The 25,337-nt window shown below is 38.9% G+C and overlaps 1 protein-coding gene and 1 non-coding gene across 2 annotated transcripts; one reads left to right on the forward strand and one right to left on the reverse strand.

Annotated features, from left to right (window-relative positions):
- Positions 1–378: 378 nt before the first annotated feature.
- Positions 379–23,037, forward strand: LOC116318129 (otoferlin-like). Its single transcript, XM_031737074.2, has 44 exons — positions 379–415; positions 524–611; positions 2,144–2,213; positions 3,286–3,355; positions 4,141–4,267; positions 4,656–4,710; positions 4,807–4,938; positions 5,036–5,098; positions 5,206–5,290; positions 5,380–5,539; positions 5,615–5,801; positions 5,921–6,107; positions 6,217–6,440; positions 6,741–6,849; positions 7,078–7,255; positions 7,396–7,516; positions 7,602–7,702; positions 7,787–7,877; positions 7,969–8,085; positions 8,197–8,349; positions 8,461–8,650; positions 9,368–9,492; positions 9,603–9,737; positions 10,614–10,775; positions 10,866–10,985; positions 11,088–11,249; positions 11,383–11,545; positions 11,632–11,705; positions 11,777–11,803; positions 11,915–12,037; positions 13,299–13,371; positions 13,972–14,090; positions 14,186–14,323; positions 14,435–14,566; positions 14,842–14,969; positions 15,084–15,254; positions 16,108–16,268; positions 16,605–16,747; positions 16,852–16,940; positions 17,089–17,187; positions 17,291–17,532; positions 19,248–19,426; positions 19,649–19,749; positions 22,442–23,037. Exons 4-44 carry the CDS (start codon positions 3,310–3,312, stop codon positions 22,620–22,622), a joined length of 5,373 nt encoding a protein of 1,790 aa, XP_031592934.2. The 5' UTR covers positions 379–415; positions 524–611; positions 2,144–2,213; positions 3,286–3,309; the 3' UTR covers positions 22,623–23,037.
- A 1,967-nt stretch (positions 23,038–25,004) lies between these two features.
- Positions 25,005–25,077, reverse strand: trnaa-agc. The gene has a single exon. It is a non-coding gene; the product is annotated as a tRNA-Ala (tRNA).
- Between the last annotated feature and the right edge of the window lie 260 nt (positions 25,078–25,337).

A 25,337-nucleotide genomic window follows, 5' to 3' on the forward strand; every position in this document is an offset into this window, starting at 1 on the left:
GCATGATTGGTATCAATTCATTCTGTGACTCATCTGTGACTCATCCTAGACGACATTGTCAAAGGTGTCACTTTCTCATGCATATTCATAAGTGTTACCTAAATATTCATCCATAATATAGACGATGCTCTGTTTTACTGCACAGTTATTAGACAGTTGTGTTTTGGAACTCTTATATTGTATAAAGAAGTTGACTTCAATTTAATTTTATTCATATAGTGCTAATTCACAACAGTTGCCTCAAGGCGCTTAATATTGCAAGGTCAAAACCCTACAAAATTAGCGAGAAATGCCCAAAAATCAAATGATCCCCTATGAGAAAGCAATTGTGACAGTGGGAAGGAAGAACTTCCTCATAACAGGAAGAGACACCTAGCAGCACCTGGATTAGCCCTCTGCTCTAACAAGCCAGAAGGTAAGAGGAAAGAGAATAGAAAAAAAGAAGAGCACAGAGAGACTAGAACGAAACAAAAACTATTGGAAATGATTAATTCATGTTAATTTTTGTTCTTTATCAAACCAGAAACACCACAGTGTCGACTGGTTTGGTCCCTAGCGTCATCATCGGTGCTTAAAGTTGAATTTGATGACAACATCCATCAGAGAATGAGGTTAGTGTATGAGACAACAGGGGCAACCAGTAACTTTGCACTACTGGTGACACGGTTACCAGCTCTCCTGGAGGAACTTAGGACATCTCCTCAACCCCTCTTAGCTGGTATTGAATCATGTAATTAACAGCAGAATCCCTCAACAGACACCGGTGACACCACAGGCTGGTGTCACTGAGCCGATCCAACACTTCCCACTGGTGGGAAAAGAATATATCTGTTACGGATCTAGGTAAAAACAAGGAAGCTAGTGCACAGTTAAAAACAGTGTTTTGTTTGAAATGCATTTACCCAAAATAGTTTCATACATGCATCACTTAAAATAGTCTTTGCATCATTTAATTAAGAGTGTTATCCATAGGCATTTTCCCCTATATGATAACAAAAATACAGTGTTTGCGTTATTTCCTGCGAGCAAATCTATTTCTTTTATTGTGAACAGTGATACCTCCTCTTAATGAGGTTGCCACATGCAACACTGACTGGGCCATCTAAATAATTTAGGGACTTGTTTCATCGGATACCAGGAACTTTAGACTTTGACGTATAGCTTACAGACTGGCTGTATGTGTAATTGATGAGATGATGAGTTGTACTTCAGCATGCAAGAGAAGTTGCATTGAATAGAAGTTGCTAAAGCATATCTCAGCTCGGCAAAATAATGCAACACAATCAAGGCTTTTGGCAAATACTTCTACTCCCCCTGTTAAAAACACATGCTGGTTCCTTAATCTTTCAAGTAAATAGCCCTATTGAAATAACAACAGTGACTCAATATTTAGGTCATCTTTGAAATCGCTCAAACTTAAATGGATTTGAAATGCAAGGCATTGCAAATATGGTTTAACATCATTTGGCGATTGCACGATGATGATAAAAGAAAATGCATGTGTGCCCCAGGACCAAATTGGGCGCAGCACCTTATTAATGATTAAAAGGCAGCATTCTTTCGGCTAGGATGGGCTGACATTTTGGTTACTTCCATGAAATCCTATCACTTGTTACACAGCAATATACTGATTACCCAAAGTTCACACAGTTTAAAGCACTTCCAGTAGATTTTTTTAAACAACCCTAACTTATGGCAACACTATGAAAATCTTAGAATTGTCTTTATATTCACATTGTAGCAAACTTGATTATTATTTAGTGCAACATACTTTCTAAATTGTACTTAAAACATACTTTCCAGTAGTGGTGTTGGAGCTTTGCAGGCTATATTAGGAAGATTCACTACAATAGAATGATCATGAACTATCTCATTCATTCATTCAAGCTTAATACATATATCCTTTGTAGCACTCAGAGCCTGTGTGGATTGGCAGACAGTGACGTCTCTCAGCGGTCCCTAGTTATAGTTACCAGTCTCGGGTTCAACACTCATGCACTATTCATTGGTGTATCACATCACTCCTGCCCAACTTTAGACTTGGACAAACCAAATTCTTTTCTGCGCAACTTTACTTTGTAGCCTTATTCTTTGTGCTGCGCAAATGTCTAAAATGTTTACGTAGTGTTTCTTCCATTTCCAGAGGGAAAAAAAGAGGAAAAAATAACAGCCTGCTTAGAGGAAGGACACAGGGGAATCATTCCTTCTGTATGGTATGTATGATCAGATTGTTTCAATTCCTTAGCAACACCAAGTTAAGTGAAAGATCAGCTGTACTGTAGCAAATAACTTTGGCAATTAGGCCTCAGTGTTTTTTCCTCAGTGTTTTTGCAATATATTTGAAAGACTGTTTCTTTGATGAGGAACCCTTTTGTGTCTTGGTAGATTAGATTCGGTTGAGTTAAAAAAAATTTATGTTTCAGAGCTGCAAAAATATTCATTTTTTTAGTTATTCTAAACTTCCTCAGTAAGCATCTCATGGCAGTGCTTAAGTTGGTATTGGTTTGAGCAGTTTGAAGCACTGATGCTTGTTTTACACATTCAGCAGAAAGTGTTGCAATGTATTGCTTTGTTTTTGGATATTAGTAAAAACTGAAAATGTAAAAAAGCAAAATTCAAAACAGCTAGAAAAGGTGACACATGCTAGGTAATTAACACCACAGAAATCCAATTCTCCTTATTTGTTTTTTAATCTTAGATAAATGAGAGAAAAATGGAATTTTCCAGTGTCCAAGCTGTTAATCGTGTTTTTGTGCTTATGTTTTCTTTTATCCTGGCACCTGCCCCACATTGTGCCACTTACCAAATTAATTATTTTAAGTGTATTATTTTTCACAATGCATGTGAAATGTATCCCCTCCAATTCATGTATTAAGGTCAGCCAATCTAAATAATTGAAAAGGCCTTTTTAAAGGGTAATCCGGGGTGTGGTAGTAGGTGACACCCTTCTTCTTGCATACCTTCTGTGCTGTGTTCTGTCCTTACACTTGCTTTTTATTTGTTGTTTGTTTTAGCATTTAATTTAAACAGTCCTAATAATTTAGCCTCTGTCTGCAGCACAGGCCAATAGTAAAGTGCCATGGTTTATTCTGCTAAGGTTTTGCAGGTGTGTTACTAAACAATGGGTTTTGTTGCTGTTTCTGGCAACAGAACATGCATAGAAAATATACAAAAAAAAAAACCCAACAAAACCCCCCCCCCGCACAGATCATTAGTTCACTCATGTTGATAAAAACAAAAGTACAAAATTGTTATGAAATTTTTATTGTTTTATTTTTTTCACAGAGCACTCGAGGATTGTCGTGAACCATGAAGCGCAGTAAGAACCGAGGACAAAAGGAGGACAGAAATGGAGGTATTGGCTAACATGGATGATTAGGTCAAAATAGCAGGGAGCCACCAACTCAAAACCCGGCAACCATTTTTTTCAAAATGTATTAGTATCCTGAATATAAAATACAAAAGTATCAGCTTTTGTATGCCAATCTTGTTAACATTTAAATTGCCTAATAGCTATTTGGATATTAGATAACTAATCCCGCACTGTTGCTTCTAATTGGTAGATGTAACATATCAAAAGGTCAGGAGGATGGGTTTCAAATTATGTTCTATGGTTTCATCTCTCTGTGTCCTCTTGGTGAAAACAGCTAATATAATGTCGCTACTATTAATGGTGTAAGGCAGGGGTGTCGAACTCCAGGCCTCGAGGGCCGGTGTCCTGCAGGTTTTAGATATCACCCTGTTTCAACATACCTGAATCAAATGATTAGTTCATTACCAGTCTTCTGGAAAACTCCAAGACATGTTGAGGAGGTAATTTAGCCATTTAAATCAGCTGTGTTGGATCAAGGACATATCTAAAACCTGCAGGACACTGGCCCTCGAGGCCTGGAGTTTGACACCTGTGGTGTAAGGCATTGGTGTCACTCTGGGAAGGGTAGTATTTTGGCTTTATTGCCTAAAGTAAATACTGGACTGCCACTCTCACAGCAGTCAGGCTACCTGCTGTATTCTCTTTTGTCTCTGCTGGGAGACACTGAAGGTATTTTGGGGTCTTCTCTTGTAATGACATTTTTGGAATTAACGCTGTTACTAAAATAACACGTTTTCCTCACTGTGTGTCTTTCATTTGATCTGCAGATGAGCCGGCAATTTTGGAGACAGAGGACCTGGATCGCCAGGGCATGTTCATGGGAGGAGGCGTGGACCCTGACACCATCTCACTGGCCTCAGTCACAGCTGTCACCACCAACGTGTCTAATAAGAGGCAAGAGTTCTGTAGTGCATGAACAGCAAGGACAGTACACACCCTGGACGTTCTCTGTTCAAACTGCTGCCATCCTGCAAAACCATTCAGAACCATAAAAATGAGAACCAGTGGACTGAGGAACAGTTTATCCTAGCATTTGCTTCCACTACTGAAGTTTCCACCTCACTGCACACTTGACTATAAACACTTTATGCTAGCTAAATTGTGTACAATGCCGCTCTGTTGGTGCTGCTAAGTTTATTTTTTATCTTTAATTACTTACCTATTTGTATTAATTCTGATTATTTATTATTTTTATTTTAATTATACATTGTATAATGACAATGAAGATAATTTATTTGCATCCGTCTCACTCTACATTAACCACGTTCACATTGCGATGCAGGTCAAAGCCAGACATCAAGATGGAGCCCAGCTCTGGAAGACCAGTAGACTATCAGGCAAGGAAAAGTTGTTATTGAGTGTATTTATGTTTTTATATTTAATATAGCGCTTCTTATACAATAGCAGACAAACATTTGGTTATCTAATTCCAGGTCAGTGTGACAGTGATTGAAGCCAGACAGCTGGTGGGCTTGAACATGGATCCAATGGTTTGCGTGGAGATCGGAGAAGATAAAAAGTACACCTCAATGAAGGAATCAACCAACTGCCCATATTACAATGAAGTGAGTCTGTCATTACAACATGTATAATAATTTATTAAAAGTTTATTAAAAGGGCAACTGTGCATCATTGTCATCAAAACTCTTTTTGCATCTCCAGTATTTTGTGTTCGACTTCCACGTCCCTCCAGATGTTATGTTTGACAAAATCCTGAAAGTGTCTGTGAGTTGTTTCGTTCCTTATAGTTAAACATAAAAGTCACTGATAACAGTTCCTTTTCACAAGCGTACTAAATGCTGTGTTGTTTACTTCCCTAAACCAAACTATAGGTAGTGCACTCCAAAAATCTTCTGCGCAGTGGGACCTTGGTTGGAAGTTTTAAAATGGACGTAGGCACAATCTACTCCCAGCCTGGTAAAGGATTATTCGAGATCACCTGTTTAAAAATATCACTACATTAATGATACAAATGCATTAATCAATATGTCTTCCTTGACTTGTAGATCATCAGTTTTACCACAAATGGGCTCTCTTGTCTGACCCTGATGACATCACAGCTGGCTGTAAAGGCTACGTTAAATGTGATATTGCAGTTGTGGCTAAAGGGGACACTATAAAAACTCCACACAAGGCAAATGAATCTGAAGAAGATGACATAGAGGGGTAAATAAAACACAGATCTATTCTTTTTTTAACATTTGAAACTAGTGAAGGAAACATACTAACTCTCTATTTCAGGAATCTCTTATTACCTGAGGGGGTCCCTGCAGAGAGGCAGTGGGCTCGTTATTACTTGAAGATCTACAGAGCTGAGGGGCTCCCCAGAATGAACACCAGCATCATGGCAAATGTGAAAAAGGCCTTCATAGGAGAAAATAAGGACCTGGTTGATCCTTATGTCCAAGTACAGTTTGCCGGGCAGAAGGTGAGTGCTAACAAAGCTGCCGTGTGTTCGTTGCCCTATGTAGCATTTTTTTTTCTCATCCAACTCAAAATCTAAATCTCACTGACATAACATAAGTTTACAATGTGTGATTACTACAGGGGAAAACATCAGTTCAGAAGAGCTGCTATGAGCCTATCTGGAACGAGCAAATTGTTTTCACTGAGATGTTTCCACCACTCTGCAAACGTATAAAGATCCAGCTCCGAGATTCGGATAAAGTGAACGATGTTGCGATAGGAACGCACTTCTTAGACCTGCGCAAGATTTCTAACGATGGGGACAAAGGTGATGCAACTATAAATGTTTGAAGAAAAAAGATTTTCTTTTAACATGTCGGTTTGTTTTGCCCTTGCAAGTTATTAGATTAAAATCCCTTTTTCTCTTTATTTTTCAGGCTTCCTTCCGACTCTTGGGCCCGCTTGGGTGAACATGTATGGCTCCACTCGTACCTACACCCTGATGGACGAATACCAGGAGTTAAATGATGGACTTGGAGAGGGCGTGTCCTTCAGAGCCCGTCTGCTCATCAGCCTTGGCATGGAGCTCCTGGACACCTCCTCCCCTGAAATTACCAGCTCCACAGAGGTGCAGGTGGAGGGAATACCCAACATCTCAGAGGTGAATGCCTGCCTGGATGGGCAGCCATGCAGATGGACCCAAGTGTTTCTCCCACTGATGGGTTATGTGCCTGAAATTACTGTGAATTATTAATAGTACCTGGTGTATTATTAATAGCTGTTTGCATCAATGTGGCTAAACACAGTGGTATGCCTCATAACATGGGATAAATTGATTGTTGTCAATATGTAATGAATTACAGTGCTTTGAACTTTTTTTTTTTTTACATTGATGCCACCTTTATATAAGTCTTTATTCACATGCAGATTATTATACTTGTCCATTCTTTTGTTTTCACAGACTGCAACTGGAAAGGTTGAGGAATTTTTCCTCTTCAGTTCTTTCCTGGAGGCCACAATGATTGACAGAAAGATTGGTGATAAGCCCATACACTTTGAGGTCACCATAGGTACTTTCCATCACCTCATTGTCAGTGTTAGTGTTTAGCAGACTTTTTGAGAAATTAGCATGCCTAATGACCTTTATTAAATATCTTTGCACAGTTTTATCCTTTACTATATTAGAATAATAGCTGTGTTGCTGTAGTTTTTTTTTAATATATCTACTATTATTGCTGGATATATAGTAAGTACCGCATCTTTTATGGTTTAACTGTTAACATCATGGTTGTTGCCAGGTTATTATGGAAATGAGAATGATGGAGTTGTCAAACCAAAAACAAAGGGGAAGAAGGGTGATGGAGACGAAGAGGAAACTGAACTGATCAACAATTCCAGTGAAGAGGAGATGGACGACGATGGAGACCTGCAGTCAGTGGCAACAACCCCACCCATGAAACCTGTCATCACCGACCGGTCAGAGCAATAATATCACATTCAATACTAAAGTTTTTAGTTCTTGCTTTGTTTTAAAAGATTGTAAAAACAGTTTATAAGTATTGATTTAGGTATTTTAAAAAATAACATATTAGATACGCTCAAATTTTAATCCACAGAAACTATTTCCATCTGCCATATTTTGAGAGGAAGCCGTGCATTTACATTAAGAGCTGGTGGCAAGACCAGAGAAGGAGGCTGTATAATGCCAACATCATTGACAACATTGCTGATAAACTGGCAAGTCATTCATTTACTTAAAACTAAGTTTGTCTAAGTCAACGCCAACATAATTTAAATCATTATCGTTATGTTGCTTTCATAGGAGGATGGACTGAATGATGTGCAAGAGATCATTAAAACAGAGAAGGCCTATCCCGAGCGCAGGCTTAGAGGTGTTCTTGAGGAACTCAGCCAAGGATGCAGGTCCGTGGTTACAAACTTAGGCTGCGCATTAAGTGTTTTTAATGATTGTAAACATTTGCACTCACCAAACCTTAACTCTTTCAGTCAGTTTCTTTCATTGGCAAACAAGGACCAGAGTCAGTCGGGCAGAACCAAACTTGACAAAGAGAGACTGAAGCTGTGCTTGTCGGAAGTGGTACGTAAACTCAAAAGAGTAATGTTTTATTTTTCCCACCTACTGATTATATTTGTACTGTGCTAACTGCTGAACCTCTTCCTCATTTTAGGAGGCCATTGGTCAGCAAGCTAAGACCATGAGGTCACAGGTGAAAAAAAGCACAGTGAGAGACAAGCTGAAGCTGGCTCAGAACTTCCTGTCGAAGCTGCGCTTTCTGGCTGAGGAAGTGAGATCTATGTCTATGTCTTTATTTACAAATAATCTATTTTGGTGCATTTGTATGTACTATAATGGTTATTCACTAACATGTTTAAATGAGGACTCATTCTTATTGCAGCCTCAACACAGCGTTCCAGATGTTTTCATATGGATGATAAGTAATGGAAAGCGTATTGCCTATGCACGTGTCCCCTCTAAGGACATCCTTTATTCCAGCATAGACGAGGAGAAGGGAAAAGACTGTGGGAAAGTCAAAACAATCTTTCTCAGGGCGAGTACCTAATATATTCTAATACAAACTCACAGTTTATAATGAAACTTTTCCTTATCTGTATTCTGTGTTCTGCAGTAGCTAAAGTGTTTTGTATTTCCTCTTAAAAAGATCCCTGGCAAAAAGGGCTTTGGACCAGCTGGATGGACAGTGCAATCCAAGATAGAGATTTATCTGTGGCTGGGTCTGAGCAGGCAGCGCAAAGACTACCTGAGTGGCTTACCTAATGGATTTGAGGAAAATAAGTTGTCCAGAGGACCCGGCTTGCCAGCCTCACCACCCATCAGCCTCACCTACATGAGTAAGGCCATTTTGCAGCTCACCCACTTCTTACACCAGCTTTTCTCATAACAGATATCTACCATTCACACTGTGGCTAAAGGGAGAAATTATGCCCATTTACAGCTGTATAAATGTATTCTTAAACTTTACTAGATTAGCTTTGTGTGAATCAGTTCAAAATTGTCCTTTACCATATAGTTATATTTACTCTTTTATGGCCTTCCTCGCTTTAAGCCAGCTTTCTTCTGATTGGCTGCCGGTGGGTGGACATGCTATGCTCACAACATAGACTCAGTTTAAAAGATTGGCATAGTCACTATGGTGTCACCCACTGGTTAGTGAGGTCCTGACATGAAGCCTTAGACAGATTTGTATCTTGGTGTAAAACTGGTCTTTATGAGCGAGGGGTGGATTTGACTGAGATTTATCGCCCATTCAATAGAAACTCATCAATCACAAAGTTTTCATTTCTTTAAGGTGGCCTTTATTGTTTTTCTGAGCCTTAATAGTAATGAACAATCACACATAATTTCCAAACCATAAGGGCACCTCCTGCTGGTCATTAGAGGGATTTGCTACTTGGCTTCATTTTTTACACCTGGAAACTGCAACCTGTCTTTTATATGGAGTGTATGGCAAACAAACAAAAAAAAGTATAATATCTCTAAATCTAACTTAATCAAGAAGTACTGTTATATACTTCTTGAGTCACTTATGGGAATTGACTTCTCTGTAGTGAAACAAATCTTCCAGCTGAGGGTCCACATGTACCAGGCTCGCAGCCTGTTCGCCGCTGACAGCACAGGTCTGTCCGATCCATTTGCAAGAGTTTTCTTCTCATCGCAAAGCCAAGTCACTGAGGTGGGCAAGCTCAAAAGTTGTTTTTTTTAAATGAGATCACCTGCTAGCACGGAATTTTATTTACTTGAGAACCTGTTCTCGATCACTTTAAACGTTTTGTCTTCTTGCAGGTGCTGGCTGAGACCCTCTGCCCCACGTGGGACCAGCTGCTGGTTTTTGAGAATGTGGAGTTGTTTGGGGAGGCCAGTGAACTGAGAGATGACCCTCCTATTATTGTCATTGAGCTCTATGATCAAGACACAGTGGTAAGGGTTATTTTGATATACAGAGGCCTTACAGCAGTCTTACCATGATCCTTCATCTTTACATGTTGAAATGTATGACTAACCAAGTCACAAGAGACTAAAAGAATCATGTGGTATACCGGCAATATTTTTATTTTTATGATTACATTGTTTTTGGTTTTTTTTTGCATAAATGGTTTGGTTGATTTCATTGAGTTTGTCTTTGTCTCCATAGCAACCTGACATGAATTATATCTGAAGGAATGTGTTTGCTGACTGACTATTTTATATTATCTCCTGACAAAAACACCATTGTTTTGGATGACCCTTTGGATAAGTAGAGTGTGGATTGGCTTGATGTACTGTAGCAGCACTGTCATGTGTGCAGAGTAGATTCCTTTGAAAGGCATGCAAGAGGAATAAGATACGTCCATAAGGACCTGATGGACCCTCGTGATTAACTTATCCCTGTTGCATTCCTTTAAGTAAAACTTGTGCTTTTGTATGTGACCAACAGGATTTTTGACTTTTTATAACCACTAACTGCAAGAAAGATTAAGTTGCTTTTTTCTTTTCTTTTTTTTATTAGATATTCACTAATTTTCTGAATGTGCATAAATGCATATCTGTTTTGCAGTTCACTGGTTATTTTAGGGATCTTTCATTGTTTACTTTGTCTTTTATCTTCAGTCCTTTTTATCTAGTGTGAAACATGTGCACCTTGAGCCATGTTTCTTCCTGCTAATAGGACTAATTACTTCACAATCAGCTCTCTAATTGCTTTTTTAAATGCACTCATTGTAATATAAACACTAATACGGTAAGCCAAGAAGAGCATTTTTTAAAAATAATCAGATCAGATGTAATTTTTCACTACGTCTGGTCCTTTGCTTTCAGGGTAAAGCTGACTTCATGGGCAGAACGTTTGCTAAGCCTGTGGTCAAAATGGCTGATGAGCACTACGGTCCCCCACGTTTTCCTCCCCAACTGGAGTACTATCAGATCTACCGTGGAAACTGCACCGCTGGAGAAATGCTGGCAGCCTTTGAACTGCTGCAGGTTAGCTTTCCAAAGAATAGACACCCTCAACCCGTGAGCTTATGCTTCCATCACTTCATTTGCTTCATAGTTCTTTATATCGTCCTTTAGATTGGCCCCAATGGAAAAGCTGACCTACCTCCCATAGATGGTCCTACAGATATAGACCGTGGCCCAATCCTCCCAGTACCACTGGGGATCAGACCAGTGCTCAGCAAGTACAGGATTGAAGTAAAGACTTCAGAATAGCTTTGACATCATCTGTTAATTGACAGACATTCACTAAAAGAAAGTAAAACATCTGTAATGTCAGCTAACCTTTGTTTTCTTTAGGTTTTGTTCTGGGGCTTGAGGGACCTGAAGAGGGTGAATCTCGCCCAGGTGGACCGGCCTCGCGTGGACATTGAATGTGCTGGAAAGGGAGTTCAGTCTGCCCTCATCTCCAACTACAGGAAAAACCCCAACTTCAGCACTCTTGTCAAGTGGTTTGAAGTGGTACCGTACTGGCACTATTGATATATTTTTCCATCAATGCATTTACGTTCAAACATAGAACTGAAGCTTGGGTTGACTCATGTCAGTCACCACGCCTGCTCTGCAAGAACTCACTCTGGATTTTGTGTGTCAGGACTTACCTGAAAATGAGTTGCTTCACCCGCCGCTGAACATCCGAGTAGTGGACTGTAGAGCTTTTGGCCGCTACACTTTGGTTGGCTCTCATGCTGTCACCACTCTGCGGAAGTTCATCTACAGGGGAGCTGACAAGCAAGCCAATAACTGGTCCACTACAGGTATCAAATAACTGAAAAGTAGAATATATGTTTGCGCCGTACAGTATTGTCTGACAGTTTGTGATGATGATTTTTTTTCTTTTCAGAGGAAATTATTGTTGTCAGCATGGATTCTGAGCCTTCTTTTAAGAAAGTGGAAACTGTGGTCAAACTTGACTGTGTAAGTGTAACTTTTTGAAAATTACAGAAATAAAAAATACAAAGTAAACACAATCTGGTGTTCCTTTGTAGGGCTCTGATGCTGTGGTCAAAGTTGAGGTAAGTAGAGATCTGTGCTTGCTTGATTTATAAATCAAACTCCATTATTTCATAGTGAATCAAGATTTTTCAAAGCCTCAATCAAAAGATCTGTGTTACTTTTATAAAAAGGATGATGAAAAAGGGAAAAAGAAGAAGAGGAAGAAGGGTGATGAGATGGAGGAGGAGGAACTTGATGAGAGCATGCTGGACTGGTGGTCCAAATATTTCGCTTCCATTGAAACTTTGACAGAGGTAACAAGCCTTCTTTTGACTGATTATATAATTCTAATAATGTTACTAAGTATGATGATGCAGTACTACACGAAAGTTTTGAGTTGTGTCTCATTTCTTTATGTTTTGCTTACGGACTTTTAAATTTTTTTAGAGTGTTCTTGAGCAATAGTTCTCCAGGATTTCTGTGGGACTTTCAGAGTTTTTCTTTGGATATTGGCTGCTTTTTCACTTATTTAGAGTCCAGTTCTTCTACTTGACCATTTTCCGAGAAACTGCTTTTTCTTTATTTATTATCAACGACCTGTCTAAACATAAAAAGACTTAGGGTGGACCGAGGGATGAACAAGTGTTTTTAACCAAAAAGGCGTTTCCCAAAGAGTTATTAGCCAAAAACTTTGCATATATCGCCATTATGTGCAATCTGTCCTTTAAAAAATTAAAGAAACTGGTAAAAGTGGAGGACAAAATCAAAAGCAGCAGGCCTAAAAACTATCTACAACAGATGAACAATATCTGAACATCATATCATTAAGAAGAAGGAAAAAAGGCCATCAAGAAATCACACAGAATCTGAGAGATGCATCTCCTTAGGTTGATCTATCTACTGCTCATTCAAGCCTCATCAGAAATGCTCTCAGTGGAAGGATGGCTGTCAAGAAGCCATTCTTAAGAAAGAGAAACAGGGAGAAAAGGCTGCAGTGTGCCAAATAACAAAAGAACTGAGCTGAAAATCAGTGATAATGGGTCTAATAGTGTGATGAATTCTAATCTGAAACTTTGGGTTCAAATGATCGTCGGTATGGATCAAGGAGATCAGGAGAGAGGTACAACACTGAGACACTATCAGTAATAGACTGGCCGTCCCGGACCTCAACATTACTGATGCATTGTGGGATAATCTTTGCAAAGAATGGAACAAAAGGCAGTCAACATCCGGAGAAGAGCTTTGAATGTCCTTCCTAAATCCAGGAGAACTATTCCTGAAAACTATTTAAAGAAATAACAAGAAATCTTTCAAGCTCATTCGATCTGTACAAACAGTTCTTTCTTTATATATAACATTTCTGTATTTGTTTTCATGTTTCAGTCAATCATTGCAACTATTTTCAAATTTCCTTTCAAAATAAAAGGCAGCTCAAGACTTTTGCACAGTACTGTAGATTGAATTTTCTTTAAGACTTTATTTAGACTTAATGGATCTTAACCTTGATATTATAGGTGATAAGTAGGAGGTCTTGTTTGATCTAGACAGTTAAGAAATAGAGCTTTACTCTTTCAGTCACTCAAGGCTCAAGAGGCAGCTCTCTCAGACTCAGAGGACAAAGATGACATGGACATTGCAGATGGTGGAGGTAAAAAAAAGATGAAACCTTAAATTTCTTCTTTTTTTTCATCAGTTTTAAAATTCACTAATTGCATCTCCATATGTTTTTGTGTTTGCTGAATATTGTTTTTATGTGCTTTAATAAAAATCTGTGATGATCATAGTTTGACACGTGTGCCTAAGTTTAAAACTCATCCTTTATTAGCTCACTAACTCTGTTGTTTTGTTCTACAGTGCAGTAGTGAACCTCATAGCCTTCATAGCCCAAGAATGCCTCCATGTAGATGCTGACATGAATCCAAATTTCCATTCGTAGGACAATTGCTTGTTTTCTTCTCCCATACATGCATATTTGTCATATGCTAACCATGAAAGTTGTCAATAACAACACAGTGACTAAAAACACAAAGATGATGGAGCATGGCACACAATAAAGAATCAGCTAATACCTACAGCTTACCTGGAGGATCCCGTCACAATACCAAGCATTCTCACTGATCTCTATACTTCAGGAGTTCAATGGCATGCTTGCTTTGTACCGTAATGGCAACTTTCATGTGGAATTCATGTCTCGAGCGCTCTGCTCCTTCTCCCCGTCCCTGTGTCCTCGCTACTAACCTGTACTCAGATATCAAACCTGATGACTCTCCTGTGAAAGGCACAAAGAAGGGAAAAGGAAAGAAAGATAAGAAGAAACCGGCGGTCGATCCTTATGAGAAGAAAAAGCCAAAGCTGGATGAGCTGAAGGTATACAGTTGTGACTGCGACATACAGACACGGTCTTAGAAAACAAGTCATTCCAAACCTTTTATGTGTTTATATATACACTTATCTGTGTTCAGGTGTATCCTAAGGAACTGGAAAGCGAGTTTGATAACTTTGAGGACTGGCTGCACAGTTTTAACCTTTTCAGGGGAAAAGCTGGTGATGATGATGATCAGAATGTGACAGATGAAGATAGGATTGTTGGAAAATTCAAAGTAAGAAATTGTCTCTTCTTTTTCATTGATAATGAAAGTCAAAGCTCTTTAAATAATTCTTTTATATTTTCCTCTGAATACCCTTTCATTTGTATTGCTTTGTCAATTCAGGGTTCGCTGTGCATGTACAAAGTGTTGGATGATATGCCAAGAGACATGAACTTTGATTCCAACATGGGAATGTTTAATAACATTCCTAGCAATGATCCCATTAATGTCCTTGTTCGGATCTATGTCATCAGGGTAAGCTATGTGCTCTGCTGTGAATATTTATTTCAATATTCTGGGAAGAGGTCCTTTAGCTCCTTTGAGTGCTCATAGTCAGGTTCATACCAGGGGTGCTAGCTTGTGGATGGTTCTGAGCTCTGCATACGTTAGCTTTAGCCACTTTGCCTTTGACAGTTTCTTTCAAATACCCACCCACATTTGGACATGTTTAAGGCTGACTGGCTGGTTAGCCGAGAATGCTAGACTTACTTATTATTATCATACTCAAATGTATCCAATTTTTTTCGTAGGCAACTGATCTGCATCCAGCAGACATAAATGGTAAAGCCGACCCCTACATTGCAATAAAACTTGGAAAAACAGAGATAAAAGACAAAGAGAACTACATCTCAAAACAGCTGAACCCGCTGTTTGGCAAGTAAGTAATTTTAGAGCATCGTGGCCTTATCTATACGATCTTACAAGTTTTTATTTTTTCTGAATATATTGAATTTTAATTAAAACCTTAAAAAGAAAATCTGTCTCTTATTAGATCCTTTGATGTGGAGGCCACATTCCCAATGGATTCCACATTAAATGTGTCAATTTATGACTGGGACTTGGTGGGAACCGATGATCTCATTGGAGAAACCAAAATTGACCTCGAGAACCGTTTCTACAGCAAACACAGAGCCACATGTGGTATCACACGTGCCTACGCCATGTAAGAATCACACAATCTGTTTGACTCAAATAGCATTAGCCAACATGAAAGTGAAAACAAAAAAACCCAGTACTTTAATTTGTTCATTTTTAATAGATGCACTGCTCTTCACCACAAACTTTACTACAAATTCAGTCAAATGAAAGCGTTCAGCTAGCTAACATTATAGCTCACAGCTACCATTAATAGTTAACCTGTTGCTAGTCTGTCTTCATAGATATCAAGAAAAACCTAGTTCCTGTTGTACTTAAAACTGCTTATGATAAAGTTTGGAGTAAAGACATGATTTCTCGAGAAGCCCAACTGGGTAACAAGGCAATTAAATTCATCTCCAAAACTGGGCAACTTACATCAAATCAGTCTAGATCAGGGGTGTCACAAGCCAAGGCCCAGGGCCCAGAATTGGCCTGGCAAAGGCTCCTAATCTGGGCCACTGGATGGGTTTGTAAAATGAGAAGGAGGCATACACTTTTACTTTCATACATTTTACAGCTTTTTCTGCAAGACATCCACATGGCCAGTTGTACTTCACCAAAGTAATTAAGTCACAGTTAAACAATTAATTAACATAAAAGTGGGCCATGGCCCATGATGTAAAATGAGTTTGACATCCCTGGTCTAGATGAATTTGATTTGTGTTAAAGTCTTCCTTTAATATCAAACCCAACATATCTGTTTGTTTGTGTGTGTGTGTGTGTGTGTGTGTGTGTGTGTGTGTGTGTGTGTGTGTGTGTGTGTGTGTGTGTGTGTGTGTTTGTGTATGTCAAGGTTTTTTTTAGAGTTTTAAAATGTCACCATTTACTTTCATTTGATTATAGTTTTAAAAATGTTGTTTTTTAACCCTTTTTTGTAGCCATGGTTACAATGTGTGGCGTGACCCGATGAAACCCACGCACATCCTGGCTAAGCTGTGTAAGGATGGCAAACTGGACGGGCCTCACTATGGTCCTGCAGGAAGAGTGAAGGTGGAGAATCGTGTCTTCATGGCACCAACAGAGATAGAGGATGAAAATGGTATTCAATGACCTTCTGTTTCTCCCACTTCATTTTCTCAGTAACTTACTAAAGAAAGGCAATATTGCTGTAGTGGGACATACTCTCTCCAATACTTGTTGTGTGCTTGTTTGTGAGGTTGGTAATGCACAATTTCATGCTGGTACTACTGACAAACTGGTCTGATAAATGCCAAAAAGTTGATTCTGTTCATCAACTTTTTGGCATTTACTTACCTGGATGATTGAGCACGCATCAAGTCTGATATATGCTTAAACAGTTTAAAGGGAAAGCTTAATTTTGTTTGATAGTATTTGCTTTAAAAAATACACAGATTTTTGTGATGATGTTTGTCAGGTCTGAAGAAGCAGACAGATGAACACCTTGCCCTTACTGTGCTGAACCACTGGGAAGAAATTCCACGAGTTGGCTGCAAGCTGGTCCCAGAACACGTGGAGACCAGACCACTGCTCCACCCTGATAAACCAGGAATTGAGCAAGTGTGTAAACTTATTTAAATATAATAACTTGTATGTTAGAATTAGCTTCTACAGATTATTTGCATATTGAAAAACAAAGAATTTTTTTCTTGTACTTTGTTTAGGGAAGAATTGAGATGTGGGTGGATATGTTCCCTAAAGATATGACAGCACCTGGTCCTGCACTTGACATTTCACCAAGGAAACCAAAGAAGTATGGTTTCAACAGTCGTCTTGCAGCTTTAACACACACAGTATAAAGTTCAAAACCATCTTAATGTATTTGAATAAATGGTGTAGTTTAATTTGAGGTTTTTACCAATCACTATTGATCATTGATTAGTGTTTTTGCGTTTGTACAGGTTTGAACTGAGGGTCATAATTTGGAACACAGATGAAGTCGTTCTGGAGGATGATGACATCTTCACTGGCGAGAAATCTAGTGATATATTTGTGCGAGGGTAATAATGTATCTTTTGTTTTTTGTTTATTTGTGTATGAGCAGAAGTCAGTCAAATCAGATTCCCGACATGGAAACATTTACAAACCCCCCTTTTCTCACAGTTGGTTAAAAGGGCAGCAGGAGGACAAACAGGACACTGATGTCCACTATCACTCCATCACTGGGGAGGGGAATTTCAACTGGCGCTTCATCTATCCATTTGATTACCTCATGGCAGAGGAGAAGATCGTCATCTCAAAAAAAGAGTCCATGTTCGCGTGGGATGAGACTGAGTACAAGATCCCTGCTCGTCTTAACCTGCAAGTGTGGGATGCCGACCATTTCTCAGCAGATGATTTCCTGGGTATTGTCAAAAATCATTAAGCTAAAAATCATCCCTACTCATACAGAATTATTAGGCAAGTTGTATTTTTGAGGAATAATTTTATTATTGAACAACAACTATGTTCTCAATGAACCCAAAAAACTCATTAATATCAAAGCTGAATGTTTTTGGAAGTAGTTTTTAGTTTGTTTTAGTTTTAGCTATTTTAGGGGATATCTGTGTGCAGGTGACTATTACTGTGCATAATTATTAGGCAACTTAGCAAAAACAAATATATACCCATTTCAATTATTTATTTTTACCAGTGAAACCAATATAACATCTCCACATTCACAAATATACATTTCTGACATTCAAAAACAAAACAAAAACAAATCAGCGAGCAATATAGCCACCTTTCTTTGCAAGGACACTCAAAAGCCTGCCATCCATGGATTCTGTCAGTGTTTTGATCTGTTCACCATCAACATTGCGTGCAGCAGCAACCACAGCCTCCCAGACACTGTTCAGAGAGGTGTACTGTTTTCCCTCCTTGTAAATCTCACATTTGATGATGGACCACAGGTTCTCAATGGGGTTCAGATCAGGTGAACAAGGAGGCCATGTCATTAGTTTTTCTTCTTTTATACCCTTTCTTGCCAGCCACGCTGTGGAGTACTTGGACGCGTGTGATGGAGCATTGTCCTGCATGAAAATCATGTTTTTCTTGAAGGATGCAGACTTCTTCCTGTACCACTGCTTGAAGAAGGTGTCTTCCAGAAACTGGCAGTAGGACTGGGAGTTGAGCTTGACTCCATCCTCAACCCGAAAAGGCCCCACAAGCTCATCTTTGATGATACCAGCCCAAACCAGTACTCCACCTCCACCTTGCTGGCGTCTGAGTCGGACTGGAGCTCTCTGCCCTTTACCAATCCAGCCACGGGCCCATCCATCTGGCCCATCAAGACTCACTCTCATTTCATCAGTCCATAAAACCTTAGAAAAATCAGTCTTGAGATATTTCTTGGCCCAGTCTTGACGTTTCAGCTTGTGTCTTGTTCAGTGGTGGTCGTCTTTCAGCCTTTCTTACCTTGGCCATGTCTCTGAGTATTGCACACCTTGTGCTTTTGGGCACTCCAGTGATGTTGCAGCTCTGAAATATGGCCAAACTGGTGGCAAGTGGCATCTTGGCAGCTGCACGCTTGACTTTTCTCAGTTCATGGGCAGTTATTTTGCGCCTTGGTTTTTCCAAACGCTCCTTGCGACCCTGTTGACTATTTTGAATGAAACGCTTGATTGTTCGATGATCACGCTTCAGAAGCTTTGCAATTTTAAGACTGCTGCATCCCTCTGCAAGATATGTCACTATTTTTGACTTTTCTGAGCCTGTCAAGTCCTTCTTTTGACCCATTTTGCCAAAGGAAAGGAAGTTGCCTAATAATTATGCACACCTGATATAGGGTGTTGATGTCATTAGACCACACCCCTTCTCATTACAGAGATGCACATCACCTAATATGCTTAATTGGTAGTAGGCTTTCGAGCCTATACAGCTTGGAGTAAGACAACATGCATGAAGAGGATGATGTGGACAAAATACTCATTTGCCTAATAATTCTGCACTCCCTGTAAGAGCTTGTTTGTGGAACACCACTAACACAGCAGGCAACATTGTAAATTTAGGCGTAATGACATTAAGATGGCTTAACCTTCGTACTTATTCGACATTTACTCTAGAAAAAATGTCTTTATAGGTGCAATTGAGCTGGACTTGAACCGTTTCCCACGTGGCGCCAAGACTGCCAAGCAGTGTACCATTGAAATGGTGACAAATGAAGGAGAGATGCCCATGGTCTCCATCTTCAAACAGAAGAGGATCAAAGGCTGGTGGCCCTTTGTGGCCAGGAATGAAGAAGATGAGTTTGAGCTTACGGTCAGTCACACCAAAGCACCACCTGAAATCATGGTTCTAAATAGGGAATGACTCAGTAAAGCACACTGTTTCATAACATATCTCCAGGATTAAACGTGTAGTTAAACCTTTGTATGCTGACAGAGTTCACTGGTCTCACCCACATTATAAAATGAGTTTGACATCCTTGCTTTAGGTAATAGCGTGAATCCATATCACTCATACTGTTTTTTGTCTTTACAGGGAAAAGTGGAAGCAGAGCTGCACCTTCTGACAGGAGAGGAGGCAGAGAAAAGTCCAGTTGGTGAAGGCCGAAATGAACCAGAGCCACTGGAGAAACCCAAGTATGAAGGATGTTTTCCTATCATCCATTTCTTTTGATCGAATTTTTTCAGCGGCATGGTCAAGTATATTCTTTTGGCTTCTACATAAACCCCTCCTATAAACAGAAACAGTCACATACTAAATGTTGTGTCTGTGTACACATACCTGTACCTGCACAGACACATGCAGGTTTAAAGGTTGACAGTCTGAACAAATATCATTCAACAGGTAAGGGGAAAAACAGAAAAACAGAGAACAAAATAGATATAGTGGTAAATGAATTGTTAAACCAATTATTGTAAAAAAAACAAAAAACAAAAAACACCTGTTAAACAATCAATAAAAAAACATATAAAAAACAATATGAAACTTGCATAAAAAGCAATAAGCGATTTCATGAACTGAGGAAAGACAGTTGAAGGAATTTGCTTCAGTCAAGCGCTGGACTTAGACCTAGGATCTTCTTTCTTTACTCGGTAAGTTGCTGTTTCTTATCCTTATTTCTGACTAGAATTATTTTTCCCCATCCTGCTTTCTGCTTTATTGTTGTTTCAGGGAGTCCACTTACTTTCAAAGCATTAACTCAGTTTTAATGTAGAAAAAGAATAACAGTAAAATGCTCCAAAGTCCTTCAAATCTGTAATACTGAACGTGCACATTTCTGTCCTTCTAGCCATCCTGACACCAGCCTTCTGTGGTTCCTCACTCACTATAAGGCCATTAAACAATTGGTCTGCATTCAGTACAAATGGCTGGTCATCAGGATTGTCACTGCTCTCCTGCTGCTGCCTGTGCTCACTCTTTTTCTCTACAGTATGCCCAGTTACATGGTGAAGAAAATGCTGGGAGCTTAAGCTCTGCACTGGGTTTCAGCAGAATAATCGTAGAACTTCTGACTCAGTCTCTCCTCCAAACTTCCTGTGCACTTTTTCTATTGAGTCAGTACTTTTAAAACTAAATAAAAGCAATGAAACAATACATTAAAATGTACAAAGTTATACCAAGAAAATAACATGCACTAAGAAAGGATTCAGAAAACCATATTCTTTAAGAAATCTGCCAAATTAACTTTCACACACCCATGCTACAGTACTGTTTGGCCTGTTCATGCTGCTCATAAATCAATATACTTAATAATAGTGAAAAAAGTCAAAAAATGAAAATAAAAATCGGGATGTTAGACGTTATTCATATGCCCAAAATTGGTCATTTTAGCCTAGGTTGCCAGGTGGTTGAGGCGACTTTTGTTGTGATTTGGCGCTATATAAATAAAATTGAATTGAATTGAATTAAATTGAATTGCTAAGCATGTAAAATTCAAATTTTATGGATTTAAATGAGATGTTATTGTCATTAAAATAAAAGGATACATTGGAGTTGCAGGCGTAATACATGTAATTTTAGCTCATTGCTAGGTTAACAGGCAATGTGATGAATGTGATGGGTCTATGTCTGTGAAGGTCCTCAGTCATCCAGGTCATCCGAGAAGCTTCTTCAGAACTGAAGAAGCTTCTCGGATGAGAGGTGAAACGTCTTCAAGCAACTTAAAGAAGTCCAGACGCTTTTCTTTGCAAGCTCCTTTGACAATGTGATGGGTCATACAGTACAATCTGATGTAGATAACAATCTGCAGAGGCATGTACTTATGTGACAAATTTGGTTGCTCAGCTCTTGATGATGTGTTTGTGGACAAAGAAAAAAAAAACACACACTGACAGCGATTTCTTTCATTATAGAGTTTTATTCCTAAAGTAGAGTTTTAATAAAAATGCTTTATAATGGAAAAGGAAAAAGAAGTATAGTCACTGGAAGAAGGATAATCAAGAGCACCGCCTCAACAGATGAAACCTAGTTTATTTCTTTTGAGATATAAGAACTTAAGCCTTGTGATAGATTGGCAGCCTGTTAAGGGCGTCGCAGGGATTGGTTTCAGCAACGCTCACAACCTTGAACTGGACAAGCAAAAGAAAATGGATGGGTGGATGCATGGATAAGTACTAAACATATAATGCACCTGAAAAAATAAAACAGAGAGGTTAGCAGTCACTTCTGCATGGTAACAAGTTGGAGGCAGCAAAGCAGAAGCTCATTCCTGAAATAAAACCCAGACCTAATACCTTCAGCAGTTGCTTAAGTATATTTTACTATGGTAAAAGTGGAATGAAAAAGGCTGCTACATACAATATGTTGAAAAGATAGAAGAATTATTTTCTAGTGTTTCTATTGGTGGCTATTGGTGGCTATGGCTCAGAAGGTAGAGCAAGATGCTGACTAAGTGGAAGGTTGGTGGTTTGTTCCCTGGTTGAGTCTGTATGCCAGTATATACTTGTGATACTGAAGCCCAAGTTACTCCTGATCCATTCACTGTGAATTGCAGATGGCCCCTCCTCCCTGAGTCTGGTTCCTGTTAAAAGAGAGTTCATTAACAAACACCTGAATGCTCCAGACCAGCAAACTGCCAAAATAATGATTTTATAGAGGTGCTCACATTTGCTGATGATCAATTAGCCAAGTGCATTTTGACTAGCATCACCTGGCTGCTACTTAATTCTTAATGGAATCAGTTATGGTGTTAAACAGGTAACCAGTAACCTTTGCTTGTTACATCATGTGGGTATTTCCTCCATGCAAGTAATCAATTATTTTGCTTATCTGTGGGCCAAAATGGCTTTGGCTTCTTTAACGTCTTTTTACATCTCTGTACTCCACCAGCCGTCCAGATGTTGCCCTCCTCTGGTTCCTCATCCCCTTCAAAGCTGCGAAACACCTGATTTGTGACCAGTACAGGTGGCTGACCATCAAGATTGTCACTGCTCTACTCCTGCTGGCCATCTTTGCTCTTTTCATATACAACATGCCTGGATACATGGTGAAGAAGATGCTGGGAGCTTAAGAGAAACAGCTGAGGTTTTTACCTTTTCAAAGACTGCGTGTTCAGTGATAACTTGTATTCTGTTGTGAATTATTTCAGCTTTACAATATCATAAATTAACCACTGCATTGTTAAACAGGCGCTATCACAGTAACACTACTGATAATACTTATTACTTGAGTGTGTCTGATATTGTTTATTAATGTGTACAAAACATATTAGATGGTTTTTTTTGTTGTTCTTGCAGTTTTTCTTGTTTGTTGAAATAGTGTTTTCTGTATTTTCAGTGCTTGTTTTTAAAATAACTGAACATTAGTCACCTTCATATGTTGTACTGGTTTAAAAGTGAGTATATTGTGTTTGAATTCAGGTTTTTTGCTTTGCATCTGTGTATGATATTTTAAATTTGTGAATAAACTGAGATCTGGACAATCCATTTATCAGAGGGTTATGTCATCTCTACATGAATGCCTTCTTTGTTTAGTGCTCAATAGAAAACTAAAAAAAGAATGCATGCAGTGTTGTTTTGTCATCAGTGAGTATGGGGTTCAAATATGTTGGTTTTTTCTCACTTATGTTTTTAATGTAGTACAAGCCAATTGGTGATAACCTCTAGATGTTCGGAAAGAAAATTGGTTTGTCAGTTATTTGATGTTATTTGTCTAACGCAGTGTTTATAACTCTATACTCCACCAGCCGTCCAGATGTTGCCCTCCTCTGGTTCCTCATCCCTCTCAAAGCTGTGAAACGCCTGGTTTGTGACCAGTACAGGTGGCTGACCATCAAGATTGTCACTGCTCTCCTGCTGCTTGCCATCATGGCTCTTTTCCTGTACAACATGCCAGGATACATGGTGAAGAAGATGCTGGGAGTTTAAAATAAACAGCGGAATTTGACTGTTTTTACACTGTAAAGAAAGCATTTCACTGGTGTTTTTGAAGGGGGGCGGGGGGACAGTACTGGGTCTGTAATCCAGTGTTTTTGTATTGTATTTGGACTCTGGATTCTCCTTTATTTAATATTCTAAGATTTAGTGTATACGCCTGGTTTTGCTTTTAGTTGTTTTTCTGGTTTGTGTACTATTTGTAGTTTCTAGTCTTGGCCTTGTCTTCATTTTTGTTTAACTCTTGTCTCCGCGTTCGGTGTTCTCTTTCTGTCTCCCCAGTCAGTCTTGTTTCCATGTCTGTTTTTCTGTGGTTATCGTACTTCCTGTTTTATTTTGAAAATCTCTCACCTTTTGTTCAGTGTGCTCAGTTCCGCTTCCCCTGTCCTGTTAGTCTGTATTAGTTCCAGTGTGTTTCCTCCTGTTTCCCATCCTCTCGTTATCCTGTGTGTATTTAAGTCGTCCGTCTTCCTCTGCTTGTTGTTGTGTTGTCTCTTTTCCTGTGTCTTTTCTTGTGTGCTGTGTTTCCCTTGTAATCTAGTTGTTATCTCCTAACTTATTAGTTCCCAGTTCCTAGTAGTTCCCCTTTTGCTATTGGGTCCTACCTCCACCTGTCACACAGTAATACAATGACATTTGACATATTATAAAGTTTTGATTACAAGCATATATCCTATATATGATCCCCTTTTGCAAACGTTATTCTCATACCATATAATGTAATCCATTACTGTGGTGTGGTGGTGCAAAACATCATTGTTTCACAATGACGGCTATATTTGCTGAAATGATTACCATTAGTTTTAGTGTTGTGATTGTTGCTGCCCCGAGGTAAGACTGTCACATTTGTTCTGATATATTGTAGTATGAACAGCTTGCTTGTGCAGTAATTTGTGTAGTTACGAAACAACAATAAACATTTTTATCATCATCTGTCAGCACTTCTTTCCCTGGAGGATTAATTTACCCTTTCAAGAAAACCCTTGTCTTTATTTCCATTTTTCTTTCAGAATCAGAATAAGAATCAGCTATTTGATCACATTGCACTTAACAGAATAGACAAACAATAACAACAATAACAAAATCACACAGATAATAAAAAAAATAAAGTATAATTGTATTTCTTTGTATATAATCTAATTAATTAAACTACTTTGGCCACTTTGGTCCTCCATTTGAAATGTTCGCTCCTTATAATGAAAAAACAAAAAAGCCACAAACCTACCTGAACACGTGGCTCTAAATACACGCTCATTTTGAACTAAATGAATATAGACAGAGGAGAGATTTTTAAGACGTGGTCATGAATCAATCGTTTATGAGTCTATGCTGCCATCTGCTGGTTTTCTTTGGAATTAACAGTAACAGTGCTATGCAGGTACGACTGCTCCGCGTAATTCGCTGATCATTTGACACAGAGTTTGTTAAGAGGTTATCTGTTACTCATAGTTAATGTATGAATCTATGAAAGAACAAATATTCAATAACAAAAACAAATAAAAAATAAAAAACAAAAATATTGGAGGATGCGGGCATCGATCCCGCTACCTCTCGCATGCTAAGCGAGCGCTCTACCATTTGAGCTAATCCCCCGGCTGTACAAACACTCACGTCAACTGCTTTTATCATTTCATTCACAGCTGCGTTAGCTTCCTGTGTTAAAACATCACGTATAGACCTTATTTAGACAACACGCGAACGTTAATAAACACCAAAAGAGAACTTTTGCTGAACTTCCTCACTGCTCTTTTTATTATCTTACTTAATTTTTCTGCATACCATCCTTTTGTGGTCGTTTTTTCGTTTTTTAGTAGTCAAGACAAAAAATGTCACTTCAAACTTTAGTTACATCT

Source organism: Oreochromis aureus, linkage group 19, assembly GCF_013358895.1.
Source record: "Oreochromis aureus strain Israel breed Guangdong linkage group 19, ZZ_aureus, whole genome shotgun sequence".
NCBI lineage: Eukaryota > Metazoa > Chordata > Actinopteri > Cichliformes > Cichlidae > Oreochromis > Oreochromis aureus.

Bases quoted from the DNA above. Each gene is read 5' to 3' on its own strand.
- LOC116318129 (XM_031737074.2), top strand. From the start codon at position 3,310: ATGAAGCGCAGTAAGAACCGAGGACAAAAGGAGGACAGAAATGGAG. The intron at 7,703-7,786 runs GTCCGTGGTTAC...TAACTCTTTCAG, and splicing joins GAACTCAGCCAAGGATGCAG to TCAGTTTCTTTCATTGGCAA. The intron at 15,255-16,107 runs GTAAGAATCACA...CCTTTTTTGTAG, and splicing joins ATCACACGTGCCTACGCCAT to CCATGGTTACAATGTGTGGC.